At 41.4% G+C, this 21,427-nt stretch overlaps 1 protein-coding gene across 12 annotated transcripts in view; it reads right to left on the reverse strand.

Annotated features, from left to right (window-relative positions):
• The window catches only part of si:ch211-200p22.4 (phosphatidylinositol-binding clathrin assembly protein), a 104,410-nt gene that overhangs the window by 63,352 nt on the left and 19,631 nt on the right, over positions 1–21,427 (reverse strand). For 6 of the 12 annotated variants that reach the window (XM_034857116.1, XM_034857112.1, XM_034857111.1 and 3 more), the window contains exon 1: positions 17,462–18,717. In XM_034857116.1, the coding sequence (XP_034713007.1) occupies positions 17,462–17,591 (130 nt within the window). In that variant the 5' untranslated portion in view covers positions 17,592–18,717. Of the gene's footprint in view, positions 1–17,461; positions 18,718–21,427 lie in introns of those variants that run through there. The other 6 variants (XM_034857109.1, XM_034857118.1, XM_034857117.1 and 3 more) reach the window with 3 other exon arrangements.

Below are 21,427 nucleotides of genomic sequence, written 5' to 3' on the forward strand. Positions count from 1 at the left end.
AACCAAAACACATTTTATTGTCACATAGGCTATTTACGCTATTATATTCACATCCACATTGTGCTACATTCCTCTTATGTTGAAGTTGTGTGCCCGTTATCTACCGGAAAAAATATCAACGGGACTTTGGTACCTCATTACGGTGCAATGTAAATGTCTGTGTTGCTATCTGATGCTTCAAAACAGACACTGGCAACAGAAACATCGCTGCATGTCACGCTAGTAAACACTAATAACACGTTATACAGCAGGTAACGTTAGCTACAGTAGTAGCTGGATTAACAAGGATAAAATACAAAAAAAAAATAGTGTAACTGCATCTGACTGAGGATTCCAACAGTGGGATGTACAGTCTGCTGGTAAAGCTATACAAGGCTTTTTGCCTTGGCTGCACTGCTGCCTCTAACCTTTTTATTTAGGTGCACCAACGCAAAATTTAGGTGCAACCAAAGGTTACCTTGGGTCGCTGTTAACAATTTCAATTTGATGCAGGCATATTACAAGTATTCTGTCAGTATTACATTTATACACTGTATTTATGAACGGGATTTAAAGAGTTTTATCTGTTTTACTACTTTTTATATTTGTATTGTTGACTGTAATCTTCTTATTGTTGTTGTTTTTTTAGGGAGACAATTTTAAGATCTGTCCAGGGACAACAGATGAAAAACAGCCTTTTGGCTAATTCTGGTGCATTTACAGCAATGTAAATTAATGTACACGGACTCTGTCAAATAAATTAATAGAAAAAATAAAACAGTTTAACAACAGAAAACCAAAGCCATTGGAGAAAAAAATATAATAATGTCACAAATCTCTCTTTACTACTAGTATACTTCGAAAGCTGAAGTTGAATGGCCTTGGTGGGATCTTGACTGTTTGGATATACAGTACAGGCCAAAAGGTTGAACACACCTTCTCGTTCATTGCGTTCTCTTTATTTTCATGACTATTTACAATGTAGATTATCACGGAAGGCATGAAAACTATGAATGAACACATGTGGAATTATGTACTTAACAAAAAAGTGTGAAATAAGCTGATCAAGAGAATGCCAAGAGTGTTTTAAGCAGTAATCAGAGCAAAGGCCGGCTACTTTAAAGAAACTAGAATGTAAGACATGTTTTCAGTTTTTTCACACTTTTTTGTTAAGTACATAATTCCACGTGTTCATTCATAGTTTAGATGCCTTCAGTGATAATCTACAATGTATATAGTCATGAAAATAAAAGAAACGATTAATTCACAATATCGGATTAAAATCAATAAAACAAAGCAAAACAAGCAATTTGAATACGTCAATATGAGAGCAGGGAATTTGTGACTCTTTTTACTATTTTCTGACATTTAATAGATAACATTTTTGATTAATTAATTGGGAAAATGGCTTAATTTTTTCTTCTTCCTTTCTTGTGTAGGCCTTCTTGTCTCTCTTACATTTAGTTTTCCCTTATCTGTTTATGTTGTCTGACTGCTGCTGCATTGTGCAAGTTATCTGCATTGTGACAAGCTAACACACGTGGGAGGAATGGCTGCGAGTAGATGTGATCTCATTCCCAACAGTAAGCTGCTCTGTCCCTCTCTGATCTGAGCTCCATTGTTACTGGACATCTGTTGATCTGTGGGCTCTTGATTAAACCACAACAGTGCAGAGACGTCCTGGTACCAAGGGACCAGTGTACAGTAAGAGCTCAGGATCGGAATCTGATTTAAAAAAAATAAAAAAAATAGTGTGTTTGGTACCCTTTGATGCAATAAACCAATAGAAATATATCAATATTTTGTAACATTGGTGTTTTGTGCCGGTAAGCATTTTTACCCTGAACATGAGGGAGTTCCTGTTTATGTTGAGTGAGTGAGTGAGTGAGTGAGTGAGTGAGTGAGTGAGTGAGTGAGTGAGTGAAAGCAGGTGGCCAGATCAGAGCAGAGGAAGAACAGCAGGAGGTGGAGACAGAGATCACATCTGTACCTTCTATCTGGGCTCTACTTTCTAACAAAATTACATTTCCCGTTTTTTTATCTAGCTCATGTGTTGCTAATATAACATGGTCACTGGTTGTCCAATTCACACTTTAAACCTCTTCCTTCTTCCTACTTATTCAATTCTGCCAAAGGGGATCAACTAGTACTATAACATGACACAAAAAGGTGCCAAAAATGAAAAGAATCAGGAGAAAAGAAACAAAGATTAGAATGGAAAAGGCTAGTTTTTAGGTTAATTAATGGCCCATATGAATTATTTATTCAAACAGTCATATTGTTTAAATAAAGCATTCATAGGAGGACAAGCATTTTTTTCAGTTGACAAGTTTTATTCATTAATTGATCATTTTGTTTATTACGTTTACCAAAAACCTATTGGTTGCTTAATATATTCACCCTTAAGTTCAACCTTTAATAACTGACGTTTTGGCCATTTAACGTCAGCAGAAACACAACACTATTAATAACCAAAATATTAGGCGGTTGACCTATTGACAGTTGCCACAGAGCAACATTTACATTCATTCTGGGTCATGTTTCTGTCCAACTGACAATTGTAAGTCTGATACTCACTCTCCTTCTAGCTCCGTTTTGCTCTCTATCAACTTTCATCTCTTTAGCTGCTTTATGCTCCCCTTTGTTCCCCAGCTAGTCACTAACTGTGTTTCATGCAGGTCTGGTGGTGTTCAAAAGGTATTAAGGAACCTACCTAACTGCCTGATGGAGCTGAAAACAAAACTGAAAAAAAAATCTGTCTGTCTGTAGCTTTTACAGCTGGTATCAGTTGGTACGGACCAGTCTCTTGCAAGTTACGATCAGTGGACTTCACAATCAGTCTCAACACCAAGATTTGGAGAGTGGGATCTGGATAATTCAACAATACCTCCTGGTGGGATAGAGTCTGAGGTGGATTAACCCTTATGACCAGACCTGCAACCCTTTACTCAATCCTGTCTTGACATCTTTTAAAGCCTTGGTCGGGCACAACGGGACATCAGTGCCTTGCTTTGTGAGCTTTACACAGTTTTCCCCACCAAGGGAAGGCCAGGCCCACATAGCTGGGATTCCTAACCAGATGGCTCTGTTGAGAACATATCTGGACTAATCTCAAAGACTTTACAGATTTATGTGAGATTCTTCTGAAGACAGTATGTTGACAACGCCGTCAAAATACTTTGAAGAAACACATGACTGTGTGATGTGTTCCTTAACATTGTATCCTTCCTGAAAACACCATCCTAGCAGCAAGATGCAGCAACGTCCGTTATTTTCTTCATTTAGTGGTTTCTCACTTTGCTCAACCTCATTGCCCTGAGATAGTGATTTCATCAGCAGTGCAGAATGTCACTGCAAGGAATCTCAGACAGACACTAAACACAATCATTAAACTGGGTTAATATTGTAGTTTACATTATGTGGAAATTTAAGGATATCGGAATCAGGGCTGGGAATGGTCATATTCCCTGCTCATTCTTTAATGGACACCTTTCGAACTTGGATGAATATGAATATTTGGAGTAGTTTAGCTAGGCCAAACTACTCTATAGCTTGATTTAAAAAAAAAGTGGTCATATGAAGGGCTATCGCGGTATTGATTTTTTTGTTGTTGCACAAAGCAAGTTGATCCACTTTTCCATGTTGATAAAAGCATTAAAAGAGAAAAAAAATAAGACAAAAATAAATCAAGGAATATTTAGAATAGATAAAAACTGTCTGAAAATGCTTTCGGCTGCTATTTTGCTGGCGGATGAACCAGGATCTCCGGGCAGCGGCACGGGCATTGAGGTTAAGGCGGGCATCATTTATCAGATAAATACTACGCAGCAGGGGGAATTCCGTGAGGAGGGGAAAATCTGGGTCCTCCACTCCATGCATTCAGCAGGCACATTGTTCGATTCAGCAAGAACGCATCCATTATTAAAACAGATAGATAGGCTACTGAACGCTGCTTATTGGCAGTAACACGCTTATAAGAAGTACATTTTATCATCTCTCTTTTGCCCAACTACTACTACTACTACTACTACATCTTTCCAGACCTGGAAAACACCGATTGTATCCTGATGTCTGCAGGATTCCTGCATGATCAAAAGAAGTAAAAAAGCCAAACTTAAAAAATACAATTCTTTGTTGATCTCAGAGGAATTTTCTCTTCTGGTTTCCTCTTTCAAAATGAGGTCAGAAGTCAACTACACAACGGAACAGCCCCTCTGTTGCGTTCGGGGACTCAATGTCTTACTGAAGGACACTGCCACAGGGTGGATACTTGCCAACGACAGGGCTTGAATGTTGGCCATCCAGCTGAAGGACGACGTCTCTAACTGCTCGACCACCCTGCGGCTCTGATCACTCCACAGGGAATTGAGATTATGAAGGTTTAATAACACTGCTAACTGAGCAAGGGTACCGCCGCAGAGTGGACTGACCTTCATTCAGAGTGTGTACTGAGTAACAGGGCGGCGTGCGTACACATTAACAGACACCACACAGCTGAAACGCCAGACACAGGAGTGCAGCCCCAATCTGTTAAAGATTAACACTCTGCAGTATCAGCACCTCGTCTGGCATGTACTAGTAATCTCCTTCTCTCCTCTGTCTGTTTCTGTGTAAGGGACTGCAGACAGGGTTTGCTTCAAAAGAGGATTCCCTGTCCTCCAACCCCCCCCCCCCCCCCCCCCCCCCCCCCCCCCCCCCCCCCCCCCCCCCCCCCCCCCCCCCCCCCATTTATTCCCCTCTCAAATCATCCTGATAGGAGAGTATAGAGAGCTGTGAAGAATTGTAAGACTTATAAGCCAGCTAAATTAGAAAAAAAGAACACATTTTTTTTTCCTTTTTTGGCTTTACAATCACCGTGAACCCTAACTAAGAGTGCTTTTTGTAAACACTATAAAGAGTGGATGAATATGACAACTCTTGTAGGTGCTCACAGGGAAAACAAAGCTTTTCCTCCTTGATGCAGGACACGTCCGTCCCATCCCTTTTCTTTCTATGATTGCTCACCTTGCTGCCAATACAATCAAAAACACTAAAGAGGTTTTATCATTGATCTGTATTTCTGTTTGTATTGTCAGACGGCTTGTCGGGTAAGAAAAACTGTAATTTGACTGACTGTCTTCGGGCGGCAGCGATATTAACTGGTAGAATTTACGAGTCCCAAACAAATTGTTTTATTCTCATTGCCGTTGTTTGATAAGAAAAAACTGAAAAATGGCAATGACAACTTAATTGTGTTTTCCACTGTTAAAAGAGGGAAAAAAAGCTATCGCGGAGAGAAGGAGGGGACAGAATGAACAAATAGTTTAGTGTTTTTGTTTATGCCACTGATATATATTTTTTTTTATATGTGTAAATGTTTGTTGTTGTTTTTTCTCCCTTTTATCTTATGTAGGCTGGACAAAATGTAATTCCATTCCCCGTTGTTGTCAGTTAGCTGATAACGGAAACAGAAAATATGTCAAAGAGAACACCTAAACATACTCCGCTACGATAAAACCGACCCGGACCACCTAGATTATCTAAGAATGCTTGGTTGGACACAAGTCATTTTCACATGTAAAATGATACATTTACTCCACCTCAGTGTGGACATGGAACGAAGTGGAGAAGAAGAGACGAGTAGGCTACTGATAATGACATTATTAAAAAAAAGAAAAAAGATTGGGTTCTGTCATGTTTGTAGTCCAGTGTCTACTATCACTGTTGTAAATTAAATGATAGCAACGCAACTTTGAACTGTTTTCCTACAACTAGAGATAAGAATATAAAGTACAGGAACTATTTTGATAATCTTTGCATATTCTAGCAAGAAGATTCTATATATGTAAATATATATATATATATATATGTAAATCGCAACATGACCTTTTATTTAAATTGTGCAGTCCTTTTGAAGAAGGATTTCAAGCAGCAAAGTAGCTAGCTTTTCAATTTAGCATTAGTGCTTGATATCTGCCAAAACTCAAGAGTTTAGGCATCAGAATCTGAACCCGGACAGAAAATGCAATGGGACGATGGGGAGAAAGGGTGAAAGGATGGAGCGGAAGAAGTAATAAAGAGAGGCCGGGAAAAAAGGACTAAGACGAGAAGGCAGAGTGGAGAAACTAAGACAAAGTGCCACCACGAGTTGGTCTACTATAGAATCAACTATAGAACTATAGAATAGTAGACCAACTGCTATAGAATAGTAGACCAACTAATAGCTTTAATTCTCCCCTTGAGTTCTTAAATAAGAGTGGTTTCTCCGACACACACACACACACACACACACACACACACACACACACACACACACACACACACACACACACACACACACACACACACACACACACACACACACACACACACACACACACACACACACACACACACACACACACACACACACACACACACACACACACACACACACACACACACACACACACACACAAATAAATAAAGAAAATTAGGGACAGAAGAACTCTCTTGTCTCCAACTGCCATGTTTTCATGGGGGATCTGGGAAATGTTGTCATGTGAACAGGATGGAAGTCTTTGCGTGCATGTCTCTGCACAAATGTCTTGGGAGATCGTCTACCGGCTTCTGACAGGAGAGTGACGTCGACGGAGGCAGGCAAGCAGACGTACATGCACACAGGTAGACTCCGGGAATAAAAACAAGCAGCTGAACCCTGCCAAAGGCTCACAAGGGAACACGGCTAAAAATAACCAGACATCAGAACGGGAACAGAAGTACTGAATGTTCACACTCACACTATTTAATACCATGTACTATCATTACTTAAATGAGTTTGTAGTCCAGTACATTGGATGTCGGAGAGGGGACAGTGAGGGTTCCCTTGAGAACTAACCTTGACCCCAACTAGTCCAGTGACGTTTCTCTGGATAAATAGAGGTTCAATTCATGCTTCCTTATGCTGGTATAAATAACAGCCCTCCAAGTAGACTAGCTTTGGAGCTAACCAAGCCAGCCTCAACAATGAAAAGCTCATATGGCGCCATTTTGATGCTACCTAGCACTCACCCGCAGTTAGCATTCCATTGACTGCCATTCAGTTTGACGTCACTTTGACAGCAAATATTTTTACATCTGATGCGTTTAAAGACTATCTGTCCATTGTTTATTTCTAAAGCAACACATCAATGTATAAAAGGCTCCATTACCTTGTACCTCATGAATAAAAATAGGCTAACGATTGTGTCATAACCACGCGACCTACTGTCGCACAGTGGAAGAATTACCAAACAGTGCAGGATAAGCTTGCAGGAACTTTCAACTCACATTAGCGGTTTAGGTTTATTCACTAATGTTAACTAGCATTTTAGTTAGCAAGAATTAGCATGTGCCTATGCTATCTCCCAACATATCCCTACGTTCTCCGTCTCTGCTAGATTTGGAATGATGGAGACTTCTCTTGGCACAGCTACCAGAAGACTTACAACTTTCCGACAGGTTGGTCACATCACATCTAAGTCTTCACGCTGAGTTGGAGGCTGCCCAGTAACACTCAGCCATCACGGGAAACATGCTTCCAACAGCCTGCACTGGTCTCAGTTGGAAACAATGGTGTCACATTTTCCATTTCTTATACTGTCTATGGAGCTAACATGCAGTAATTGACACAATAAATAGATTAACAAAGAGTTAGCTTGCTGCCCATTTGATTGTTTTTGTTATATGGTTAATGGCCTTTTTTATCTGTCTACCAATTTTAAAAAAATGTAGCCTATTAACATGAAATTTTTTAGATGCTTCAACTGGTTCTGAAAGTGGTTGGAGATGAATCTAAAGAATTTTCTGAACCAATGGATGAACATGTAATCCTTCAAGTTATCTGAAAACAGATTACCAAACTCGTTGGTAGTTTTGGACTATTCTGGGCTCCAGTTTAGTATACACTCCAATAAAGTTGAGAAGAACATTTTCATTCATTACCTTTTGAAGTTATTATATTGGACATGTTAGCACATATTTGCTAATTCACACTTTCAGGAGAGCAACATTAGCATTCATTTGGGGGTCAATTAGATTGAGAGCGGAGAGAGTAGACTAAATGGATTAAAAAATAAATTTGATTCAGAGTTATTATAAAAACATTGATTAGTGCAGCTTTAAGGTCTAAAACTAACTTTTCACTTGTTCATCAAGATAGATTTTGAAAAAACATTTAAGATTCACGTACAGTATGGAGCAGTGGGAGGGGATTGGGGATGTGGTTATTGATGTGGTTTGATTATTTTCTAAATAATAAATGAGTACATGAGGGGAATAGTGTGGATAGTGCTACAGAAAGATAATTACATTGGGACTTTCTAGCAATAACATGACTAATGTAATGAAATGTTGCCAGCCTATTTAAAGCCCAGTAAATGTAAAGACTTCAAACATCCAGCCAATCTTGAATGATGTATTCGATAAACGCTGGCTTATTTTGATTCTCCTGTGTGGTTTTATAGCATGGTCTGCTGACGCCACGTCCTGTTGAAAGTGAAAGTGCTTCAATGTGAAACCATGTAGTGATATTTGTTCACTCGATCACCGACTACGTAGCGGGTTTCCAACTGATCCCATAGACACTCAAAGACACTGAAGCACTCTCTTGGGAGGCTGACACACTGCTGCAATTCATCATTTTTCCCCCACACACAATCACACACAGCCTCACACACACCCAACACTTCATGGGCAATCCCTTGGGCTTCACTTGAAACAGACGTATCAAGACAGTCAGCAGTAAGCCTTTTTCCTGCCTGGTAGTCTAAACTGGGCCTATCTTGGCTCTGCAGCCAGGGAGGGGCTGCCCCGCTCTGTTTGGATAGCATTAGACAAACCAACAATCACTTAAAAGACAGGCGTCCCCACCGTGGTACCCAGCTACACCCTGCAGCAGGTCTATCAGGGCGGGAATCAATGCAACTTAAATAGCAGGAAATAAGCAGGACTATTTGTTTCTTCCATGTCGTTGAATCACAATTAACTCTGTGACTACGTTGTTTAGTGGTTATAAATCACTCTGTGTGTACAATGACCCTTCAGAAGAGTAAAGAATAGAGTGACAGAATGGCCGAAAAAGGAAAACACTAAATATGGGGAGGAATCAAGACTCGACAGCAGAAATATTGATCTTTAAAGGAGAACTGTATTTTGAAGTCTGCACACTTTGTGTGGAAGGAATACACATTTTTTAATTTCGCAAAAAATAAAATAAAAAAATAAATAAAAAGAGTATTAAAACCAACATATAAAAAATGGTTGTCTAAACTTCAGATATTTGGGCGTTTAGGATGATGACAGTGTCTCGCTGACACTTAAGAGCCGGCGTTGAGAGGAGATATGCGGTCAACTTCTGTTGGCGCTACTGACCAAAGCACGTCATTTCTTCGTCACAGCATTCATTTGCTTTCATGTTATTTCAACACCTGCTTAGTAATAGACGGCTCTTGCACATTCAGTGTTGTTTTTGTCTCACATTACAGAAAGGAGGGAGTCTAGTGAGCATTCCGGGTCTCTCTTTCATTGGGTCCAGTTGTGGTGATGACAAATAACAGGCTGTGAAAACTAGCTGTGAAAACTAGGGCTGTTAATGAATATTCTGAATTTGATTGCATTATTAGAATAGTTAAAAAGGTACAGACATTTGAATATGTATATTTAAATAATATAACAGTATAAAAAAGAAGAAGAAGGAAAAAGGGCACTAACGCGGCTATCTGCCTTGTGCGATCGTTCGTGGCTGCAGCCTGCTGCTGATTGAGCCCGGCAGGTCGGGAAGAGAATTCACAGCGAGCGTGTGGGCGTGTTGATGACGTCCTATCATGCAGCTGCCAGTACCGGAAGAAACCAAACAACAAGGGCGAAAAGGACAGCACAAAGATGCTATTGTAAATGGTTAACTAAAACAACAAGAAAATATCATCGGACAAATTCATGAAACGGCAAGAGACTGGGTTGTTTATGAGCAAATGGCTCCGTGACAGTGGTGTAATCAGCATGTCCTGTCTCCTGCATGCTCCAGAGACAGACAGACAGACAGACAGACAGACAGACAGACAGACAGACAGAGAGAAGACTAACGTTAGTAGTTATGTCTCCAGTTGCATTGGTTTGCCCTCTTATGGACATAATGCGCAAGAAAAAGATATTCTAATATATTCAAATGTATATTTGAACCTCATTTTTGCCAATTTTGACAGCCCTAGTCAAAACTCACAGCAACAGGTGGCCCTGTAACTGCAGCAATGTGGATTTTGTAACGTATTGCATCACAAAAACCCTGTTTCCACTTGGTATTAAAATCTGTCCTGCTCCGATCATAATGGACAGCTCTAAGTACAGGTGTGAATGCACCAAGGACGCATTGAGATCCAACCACATTCTTATAGCAGTGTGTATGTGTCCTGGGCCACATTCAGGACCACATACTCAACTGTGAGCAAGACTAGGTTCACATTCAAAGTTTTTCCAATGTCACAGAAACCACTGAGTGAATCGTGCATTTTGGATGCGATTTCCTCGTACTGTTGGCCATTTTTCGAATGTTTTTGTTCTGCTGCAGCCTGGTCTTAAACCCCCAGCTCTCTGGAGCTCTGTGCCCTGCGGTCTCCTGGAAACGTCAGCCTGTGTCCAATTATTTTTAGTTTTATAAAAGGTCTCCAAAATATGTAGGATATTACTACAGACATTCCTGTTCTTAAGTCACGTCTGTTGTTGCTATTCAGAAGATGGTGAGCCTGTCCGTGATCAAATGACGCTGACACATGCGGCTGTTAAACAGTTTCCTTTCCTAAAAGTCACGATATGTTGTTAATTAAAACTTATTATGAAACTGCCAAATCAAGAGATTTTGGGTCTGAGCATTAACACTACTGCTTTAAGCAAGTTTATACTACTTCTATACATGAAATAATGTATATAGCATCTAAACTTTAAACCACAGAGATTCAGTTAGAAGCTACAAACGTACCGAGAGCTCAACAGACCGACCATAGGCAGCACTTTCTCATTAGTCGTCACCCGTTTCTAGCCTATGATTGATGAGACTGTAACAACTGGCATTTATAAACACACTCACACACAACCAGCCTGTGTGCAAACGGAAATTATGTACGTGATTACTTGCATATAGAGTGGGGAAGTGAGACCTGATCAAAAGTGGTCGCAAAGGACGCATTTGGAGACACATTTAAGGTCAGTTTACGAACCTCTCAGGTCATTTTAGTAATTTCAATGGAACTTCTGAAATATAAATTCAACAGTACTCTTAAATCATTATTGTACAGGGTAAATGTTTGTATAGCAACTTTAAAATAATCCCACAAGTACCACATCAATACACGCACACCCACATCTAACACCCAAACAAACGTGTGCAGATCTGTTAAGGTATCCCACAAGCTCTGGTCTGAAATTGAGTTGTAAAGTTTGAATGGGCACAAACTCACTGGAGGCTGGAACACAAACCACATAAACCTGAGCTCAATAACCTACTGTAAACAGTGTCTCTGTCCAGCTTCTGAACTGACACAAAGAAGCACTGAAGCCCAGACAGGGGGAGTCAAAGTGTCCGACTACTCTGGCACCACATCAATTTGTCATGCAAGTGTAACCTAGTTTTAAGGTTTGGCTAAAAATGGACCGACACAACATGCTTTCAAAGGAGCTGTGGGCCAGCAGATCAGCCAGATGGTAAACCCGATGTGGCCGGTTGTATAAAGCCTTCATATCCTTAGCTGCTACCAAGTAGAAAAGCCTGAAACTGTGCTCGATAACAGGATGGTCTGACTAAGTTGCTGAGCAAAAAACTGTGGTTAAGATTTCTGTTAAAGCCCCCATATTATGTTCATTTTCATTTGTATTTTGAGGTTGTACCAGAATAGGTTTACATGGTTTCATTTTCAAAAAACACCATATTTTTGTTGTACTGCACATTGCAACAGAGCCTCTTTTCACCCTTTCAGGTCTCTGCTTTAGCAACGAGTGAGACTATATACTATCTTTATTGGGAGTCACACATGCACAGTAGCTAGGTAAGATCACATTAGCTAGCTACGGTTTCTTTAACTTTGGTCAGTACAAGGCAGGATTAGCTGGGAGACAAGGGGCACTTGAGGAATCTGCAGCAATGTAGACAGGGACATGGAAGTAGTTCTTTGAGATTATGGTGAATTAGTGAATGTTGTAGCAGTGTTTTGCCATTGAGAACAAGCTAGCATGCTAGCGCTTGCATGTACTAGGGTTAGCCACCTCATCTGTTAGCCTATGTAGAAAGCCGATGCAGATTCTGAACCACTCACCCACAGACTGAAGGTAGAGGACATTCAGAAACCTGTATCTTACTCAAAACACCATGTATAGTTTTTTTTCAAGTTTGTTTGCATGTAAAAGCACCAGGTTTCACAAAACAACACCAAATCCCAGAAAAAGTGTTTTTTTCAAAATATGGGCACTTTAAGAATAGCATGTTGGTTGGTAAAAAAAAACAATAAAACAGACTACAGCTTCACCAGGGAGGGCTGACAACACAAGTGTAGCTCACAAATGGTTATTTACTTTGGCTAGCAAGTCATCAGCAACTTTTGGAGGACCTGTTTTACGATAAACAAAATCTACCAGGAAATGGTTGAGCTTTCGTTGAAATTAAACACAAAACAGATTGATTTTTGTTAAGCTTTTTGAGTTATACTTTATTTAACAAAGCTTTTAAAGTCTGCTACAACACACACTGTTGTAAGGCAAAGACTATACATGCCTACAAACCTGAGTTACCACATTATGTATGTTGACTCCTAATGTAGGAATATTCAAACCGTGTGTCTAACAAGCAGTGCACACTGACAATGCACAGCAACAGCCAAAAAAAAACTAGCAAAGGGGTAAAAAACATGTCAAATGTTTCCTGGCAACAAAAGGTTTTACTGTAATGATGACGCAGCAACACAGAGGCTAAAACTCTACAAGAGAGCAGCCCATTAGAGACACATTGTGCCGAGATTGTGCTATTTACTCTACCTTCTGCAAAGCCGCCGGGACTTAAGGCCGAGGTATGCAAGAAACAAACTAGTGCATATGATGTGTCATCCAACAACGTCTGAAGCAAGTCACAATAGGAACGCGTATGACACAATGATGGTTCAAATGAAGATAATGGTGCACACTTTTTCGCCCCTTTCCCCCCCTTTTACACACAAAAAGTGAGAGAAGTAGTTAAAAAAGCAATGAGAGATTACATTTTAGTTTTTATTTTTCCTCATACTGTCTGTCTGAATATGCCTCTGTCGGAAATGCTCCGTTTTAGTGCCCGTCTCCTTAAGACCACCTCCCGAAAAATCCCAGTCTTCTCTGATTGTAATCAAAAAAGATATGGAAATCTCACTTTACAAAAATGAGACCTTTAATATAATTAATATTGCAGTATAAAATCAAATGCTTCTGTAATACTTAAAGGGAATAAAGTTAAAAGGGTTTTCTGAAATGGATTTTTACTCAACTCTTATTCTATTCTCTATCCCCCTTCCTCTCATTCCCCCCTTAAACAACAATCAATGGCAGATTTGGGACCGAGATGACAGATGGTTTAAAGGAGGCAAGAAGAAGGCCATTAAAAGTACATGAAGCTGAAACAATCATCACTGAACAAAAGCTGGGTAGAACTGCAGCGCCACTTGATCAGCCACTTACATGACTTCATCACATCATTAATGGGACTCTAACAACTCTCACATTATGACTAACAAGAGTCTCACATGTGCTGTCAAGGTGTGAATTGCAGAAGTTAAGTGCTGCAGAAACTTCCCACCAGTCATTCAGTAAAACAGATCAACGGCAAGAGATCAGGCTGAAAGTCTTCTAGTAGTCTTTCATTGGGATTATTAGATCTTCCATTATCTGGATTTACAACCACCAACGGTTGTAAAATCAGCACCATTACTGAGGCCGCAGCAGATTTCACCATCCAACTTCCCTGTCAACTAAAGTCCATTTAACAGAAGCCAACTGGCTGGTTTGCAGCCAAGACAACAGTGTACCGGTGAAGGGGAAACTAGACTTCAGTTTAAATGTCACAACTTCTCTCTTAACAGCTGTAAGATGGTCGCAATCGCAATCAGTGTTACAATGATGCCAAAGTGGAAAGAAGTGGCCTCCTAAGAGAGAGTGTGTGTGCGTACACGTGCGTGTGCGTGCGTGCGTGCAATGGCATCACGTAGCTGCTTATAAAAGGCTGGATTAAACGCATGATCACTCTCACCTCGACAACCTGAAGACTGCAAGCAGGTGTGCAAGAAGTCCCAGACATATTCTGACACATCTGAACCCTTTGTCATCGGTTGTTATGAGAGTAATTTCTATAAATAGAAGAGCTATTCAAAACGAACTGGAAGACTGGACATTTTTGCTGCCGACTCATAAGCTGAGGGTTAATTGAGGTGGACAGTCAGAGCCACGACACTAAATGGCTTTAAATCGGCACTTATTTTTGCCAACGGTGCATGAATATCACGGCTGCTCCAGCTTAACAGCGGACCCCCCGAACCCTTGCACGCTCACTGCTAGCTGGCAGGAAAGGCTTTTGCCAGGGTTATGCCGTTATTGGGTCTAGATGCAAATATGCCGGTGAGATCATTCACAGCTTGCTGTCAGAGAGCGAAATAAAATTATGTGTGTGTGTGTGTGTGTGGGGGGGGGGGGGGGGGGGGGGGGGGGGGGGGGGGGGGGGGGGGGGGGGGGGGGGGGGGGGGGGGGGGGGGGGGGGGGGGGGGGGGGGGGGGGCTTTCTGACTGTGGGAAAGATAAAGAGACAAAGTAAGCATAAACACAACCTAACATAGGTCTAGTGTCAAAGCCTGTCAGGGTTCTCTCTTACCGTTGCTAAATGGCTCCGCAGGCTTACAATTCACTAGCCGGTGGACTTGTTGGCTGACACACACACTAGCTAGCTGGCTGGCAGGCAACTGCCCCCTGAACCCTGTTCAAAGCAGTAGCATCTTGTTTCCAGATGTGTCTGAATTGTGCAAACATCCAGTTGACGTGGACTGCAGTTTGGCCCCGGCTTCTCAAAGCATCTGAAAATGTGTCTTGATTGACAATTTGTGATGACATTCCACTTCCCTTCATCATATTTTACCTTTTCTGCAAAACACGTTCACGGACAATCTGCCGCAGACTATGGTAGTTATTAGGTAACTCATCATGGGAGCAGATTTCAAAACTGTTTTAAGAATTGCAGTATTTGGCAGAGGCACATTGCCCTCTCATCGCAACGCCCTGCTGGATAACAGGCAAAACAAATAGCATAACCCAGCAGGTTACCCACCTTAGATTTGGGAACGAATTACATTGTTTACTACCCCGTACATTCTAGGTGCATTGACACCTGTTCAGCTTATTATTAAGTTGAAAAGAGCTGACTGAATAACTGGCAAACTGGCTCACCTGGCTGCATATGTTCATTACATTATTGGATGGTGGGATCAGCTGGCTGGCAGGTTGACTGAGTGATGATCGAACACACTGCCTGCCAGCCTCCCCGGCTTGCTACCCGACTCACAAATTGACTACCTGCCGGAGTGAATGACGACCTAACCTATAACCTGCCTTTATTCCTGCCTGCTGGCCGCCCGCCTGCCCCTTACAATACCAACAGCACAATGAACTTGACAGCCTGGATGTTACCTTCATGGGGAAATCATCTACGGGACAAACAACATGACAATCAGGCCTTCGTGCGATGCACCGCTCACTGACCGTCCCCCATGCGGCACCGAGGCCATTGCTCTCACAAAGAAATCAATAATGTACAATGATTAAGCTTGACGTGGCATATTGGCTGTAGGGGTCTGGCCAAGTTCACAAAAGGAGAGGAGACAATACATGACTTTTGTTGGACGTCAGCAGCAGAGTCTTGCAAGGAGGAGTTGACGGATGTGACGCAGCTGAACACAAGCATCGATCAAACATGTGCATCCTGTGCAGACAGCAAGGTGGTTCCCAGAAAACAGAACTTCAGCACATTCCTCCCCCCCAGAAATGTCTAACACAAACTAACATTATACCCATGATTCATTCTTATTTGTGATTAATGTGTTCATTCATTCTTTCTTTTGTTGTTGTCCCGCTTGCGTCATTGCCACCTTCAACATGACTCAGTTTGATTTCGGTGGGCTCTGCTGGCAAACTAATCCACTCTTCATTTGCAAAGCAAAATGTGAAGAGACAACCAGGAATCAAGCGACATAACATCGGCAACTCAGACCCAGGAACGTTTCTGTGTGAGAGGCTTCCCCCGGAACATAAAACACCACACACCAATCAAGTAAACATGATGTTTCCTGAGATTATACAGCCTGTCCTCCCTGGACTGCAGGCCTGATTAAATACCTGCTCTCTGTTGCTTCTGTCCCGTGTGTTGTTATCTCTGTGTATCTGTACAACAGGAACCAGCCATAAGAAACACCCGAAGGCCCGAAACACAACATGCTTTTAGCGTTGTGGCTTCAGTTTAAAAGACGCCTAAAACATAAATTATTTGAGCAACAAAGTTAACCGCCAACTATTTTGATAGTTGATTGATCATATTGTCATTTATCAAGCAAACATTTGCAAGTTTCAGCTTGTCAAATGTGAGGATTTGCAGCTTTTCACTTTTTGACGTCATTAGAAATGTCAGATTTTGGTTTTAAGACTGTTATCTGGCCAAAACAGCAATTTCAATTTGTAGAGCTGAAATGATTAGTCTACTTTTATTTACAACCGGTACATTTTTTGGTTTCTTTTTTAAGCAAAAACGTTAAATATTCTGTTTCCAGGTCCTAAGATTTGGAGATTTTATGGTTTTTTTTGTTTTTTGCTGGATATATGATATTTATGATTGTAAAATGAGAATTTTGGACTGGTAGTCAGCTAAAACAAGCGATTGAGTTGAGTTCTGAGACATATAATAGGCATGGGCCTCTGAAAGCGATTAATTGAGATAGGAAAGTATAGGAAATTAATCATTTTTGCTTGCAGAAGTAACTGGCAGGCTAAACATTAATGACATCAACCATTAATTGTAGTAGCTTTAATTTAATTGTTAGGGATATTTTGCAGTCGGCTAAGCAATTCTAGGATATTAATTTGGGCTTTTGGGAACTTTAAGACAGACACTGGCCCACTTATCTGGCATTTGTAGACAAAAGGAGTGATCTAAATCAAAAACTATAATTGATAAATAAATTGCACCTAGCATCACCACAGTCACTACTGCTTATGTGTCACTTGTTGTCTCAGTATACAAAGTTAACAAGCTGTATGTGAGCTACACGTAAAGAAGCATGAAGGTCTGTGTTCTCTAAGCCCAGCCTGTGGAACCTGTACCTGTCCAGCCAGCCAGCCAGTGTGTGAAGGAATGTGTGCATCAGAGCTTCAGTGTGCTGCGTTTAAAGCCCTGCAGCTGGCTGACAACGGACACAACTAGACATCTAAAAAGAAGATATACTCACAGTCGAGGTGTTTTTTCTTAGGTCCGCTGACTTCATGTGTGGTGGCTTTGCACACAGCCTTGCTGATAGCAGACCCGGTCATGCTGTGCTGCGCTGCTGCGATCCGATCCGTGATAGATTGGCCCGACATCGCTTCTATGTCTCTCTCTGCTTTCTTGTTTCACTCCCTCAAATCAGCTAAAATAGCACAATAACGATCCGATCAATGGATCAACTCCCTGCGGGACACAACTCAACGTGACTTCACTGTCAAGTGGAGGTAAAGGGTTGCGATCAGACACCCACTGTTGTTGTTTTTTTGTTGTTTTTTTCCAGGTGCGTACAAAACCTGTGCAGTCTGCAGTAATGTCAGATCAATGGTGGCAGAAAAAACTGCAGGTTCAGGATTGGCTCAACAATGAGACCCACAATCAACAGCTGATTTGCGGTATTATTAAATTGTTTGGCAACAGTTTATTCCGACTATCTATCTATCTATCTAGTAAACACAACACGACGACACTAAACTGAGCTAGTCTGTGTTAGCTAATGTTTCCGTTGCAGTACTCGAACCAGGAAAGAGTCCCGCTGTGGAATTTGTAAACACTGGAAATTACTTTCTGGCCACAAATAAACATAGCTAACTGGCTGCTTTGTAACCTGGACGATTTGTTTCTGAATAGACCACCTCGAGGCAACTACCAAAAGTAATCCGTATGAAATCACAGTTTGGAGAACACCAACAAAAAATCTCGACAATCCCAAAAAAAAAAAACCTTGAGTTCCTCCTCCACGTCAACTTGTTAGCTTGACTGCTTTAGTTAGCTATCACTGGTCGCTTTTTAAAGTGTGTGTTGAATCCCCCCTCGGGCGTGAAAAGTCATTCAGAATTGAGCAGCACATTGTTTTGAGGTCATAAGAAGATACTGTGTAACTGACAACCGGGACAGGTGCCGTTTCTCCCGGGGAGAATAGATGCGAGGAGCGGTGGGTGTTAGCCGAGTAGCTAGCGGGGGTTAGCTGTAGTCTGGGAATAAAGAGCCGAGCCGGCGGACCCGTTAAGTTGAAAATGACAGCTCCCTTAGCTCAGTTATTTCCTTTAACAGTCCTCGGGCTCCGTTGGTTCTGTCCTTCCGCTGCACAGTCCACATTAGCGGCTCGTTTTGCCACCGACAGTCCCGTCCTGCGCTGCTGTCTGAAAAGTCTCGCCAGTGGTTTCTCTTTACGGACTGACTGGCTGCTTGCTGCTCTGCTGGACAAAATGGCAGCGTAAAAAATCAGCTGATCTCACAATTGTGCTGCCTTCAGGGGTCCCTGGAAGGCTCGGCATTTAAATCTTCGAAACCCACAACTTTCCACGAGTTCAAGTAGCCTACTCAACTCGTTTGTTTTTGTTTAACCATAATCCTACCAACTGGGGTACCCGAATACCCCAGAAGTATAATTGTTTATATCCCTGTCAGCATCTGTCAGTCATTTTGATCACAGATGCAGCAGACAAAGATATTCTCATGTGCTCTGTCTGTTTTCGTCTTACACAATATGCAAATGAACCGTAGGCATAACTTGTCAAGCATGATTATAATCATGTCACGTTGTGAGAATGAAAAAGTTAACATTTTGCCATGATGGTTGTTTCTTTTACAGTAGTTTAATCTCGGTTCTGTAGTCCTTGTCTGTTAACTATTTTTGCAGAATGAGGGTTAATGGTGTCATTTTCTGTTAGTTTACTACTTTATAACAGGACACTTGAACACTTAAATCATCCCATAGTGGCAGTAACAATCCCCCTCCAATAATCCTGGAACACCAACATCCACTGTGTGCAGTGGTTCAACAAAGTGAAGAAAACACGCAACAAGCATAGTTTATTTGATGTTTTAAATTATTTATGAGCTTAACAGTAATCAAAGAGTAAAATTAGAGACACAGATCAGTTTAAACTTTTTTTAAACAAATCAAATTATAGCAAACTTGAAAAATAAATTAACAATGCATTCATGTTTTAATATTAAAATTCATTTAAAGTACATTTAAAAGTACTTGGTGCTTAATTGCTATAATTCCGACAGCTTCTGAACGCCTCCATAGTCTATTGGACGATACCTGAGTAGTGAGTGTAGCCTTTAAGGTGTCACGGTTTAAATTGTAGCGGAATGTATGAAAAAAACGACTTAAATTCCACATCTTTTTGCACTGTAAACGCGCTTCTGCTACAAAATAACAACAGCCTGACTTAATTCTCGGTTTATCTCTTTTAATAAAAGCATCTCTCTCGTGCCGCACTAATCCAAATTTAAGGTCGTATTAAATTATTCCTCAGACGCTGCGTCCTTGTTTGACTCCAGACTATATGGAACACGGTGTGCTGAAAAATCAGTGGGAAACCTCTCATGTTGCGCCGCGCAAAGCTCAGTGGGTATCAAACCGGATCTAAAGGCTGAATAAATCAAACATCTATCTGTATGTCACACAGTGTAGCCTGCAAGATGCCATTAGATAGCAGGCTGCTGTTCTCAGTCATAAGGGGTTTGCAATGATTACAACTGCATGCCATGATGCAATAAACCTATATCAAATCTGATTTTGTACATGAGGACATGAGGTGTTTGAGTTATGACAGAAAGAGAGTGGTGAGTGAGATAATAACTCACAAATGACTAAAGGTGCATTTTTCCTGCATGTGTGTCTCAGTTTCTTTCCTCTTTCATAGAATCAGCTGCAATTGAAGTATTTGCCACCCAGGTGAGAAATACTGCAAACTGCCCCCAGCAGCAGGTGAATTCCTGGACTGGAGAAATACACATTTCTGATGTGTGTGTGTGTGTGTGTGTGTGTGTGTGTGTCTGTGTGTGTGTGTGTGTGTGTTTGTGTAATCCACCTAAAAGCAACTGTCAGCCTAACTGCTCATCTGGTTGTTGTTTTTCCAAACGTCTGCTAAAACTAATGAGCTGTGTGTGTGTGTGTGTGTGTGTGTGTGTGTGTGTGTGTGCATACAGCAGAAAAAAGAAAAGCAACCACAGTAGATGGAAGTGGTTAGCGCTGCACAGGCCACCAAAGAAGGTTGCGTTCCCAGGTTCTTATGCTCTGTGTCACAGCTGAATGGCACGCCAACATGCAGTCTTTTATGTGCCATAACAGCTGCTAGTCAACAGTCGACTACATCAACTGTTTTTCATTATAAAAGAGGATGTTCAGTTATGTTCTTGCAGCAATTTGCAATCTTTACACATAGTGTCGATTAAACCAAAAATATAAACATCACTTTATCGGATTGTGTCAAAAAAATGAGCAATGCACATAAAGAATTGATGTATAGCAGCACAAAGCAGTCTGCACTGATGCCCACAGGGAATACAGAGTCTGAGTCTGGGAACTGCGGCACCCACAGGAGACTCAGGTGAACTCAGAACATGAAAACCATGACATCAAACCTACATCCTGCTCTTTATGAGGCATCAGTGCCAAACACTGATTGGCTTGCTTCCCTCGTACCCATCATCTCCTCTCTCATCCCCTCCCTCCTGACTTGGAGTGCAGTGTTGCCATCTGCAGGCGGAATGGCTGAATTCCCTATTTCCATGGCAACTGTGTGGATGCAGGGAGTCCCCCTGTAGTCCCTGGCAACAAGCTCTCAAAAAGAAGAGGAATAAGTCCATTACCACGCAATTGACAGGGATGGGGGTCAGAGACATAAGAGAAGGGGGGGGGGGTCGAAGGACTAAGAGGTGCACACAGTTCATCCACAATGTTTGTCCAGTATGTCAGGGAGGATGGTTTGTTATCGATGGAGTAGCTCAACATCAGTCAAGGGGAGCTCTAAGCTACACTTATTATGATGATCACACAAAGTGTTGCTGCATTATGGATGGACTATGAGACAATGAGACCTTTGAATTTCCAACAAGAAATCTTGATCATTTTCATTTTAAATACAGTCTGGCCGAGGGAACCCGAAGGCCCCCTGGCTCTGTGCTCAGGAATCCA

Source organism: Etheostoma cragini, chromosome 19 (assembly GCF_013103735.1).
Source record: "Etheostoma cragini isolate CJK2018 chromosome 19, CSU_Ecrag_1.0, whole genome shotgun sequence".
Taxonomy (NCBI): Eukaryota; Metazoa; Chordata; class Actinopteri; order Perciformes; family Percidae; genus Etheostoma; species Etheostoma cragini.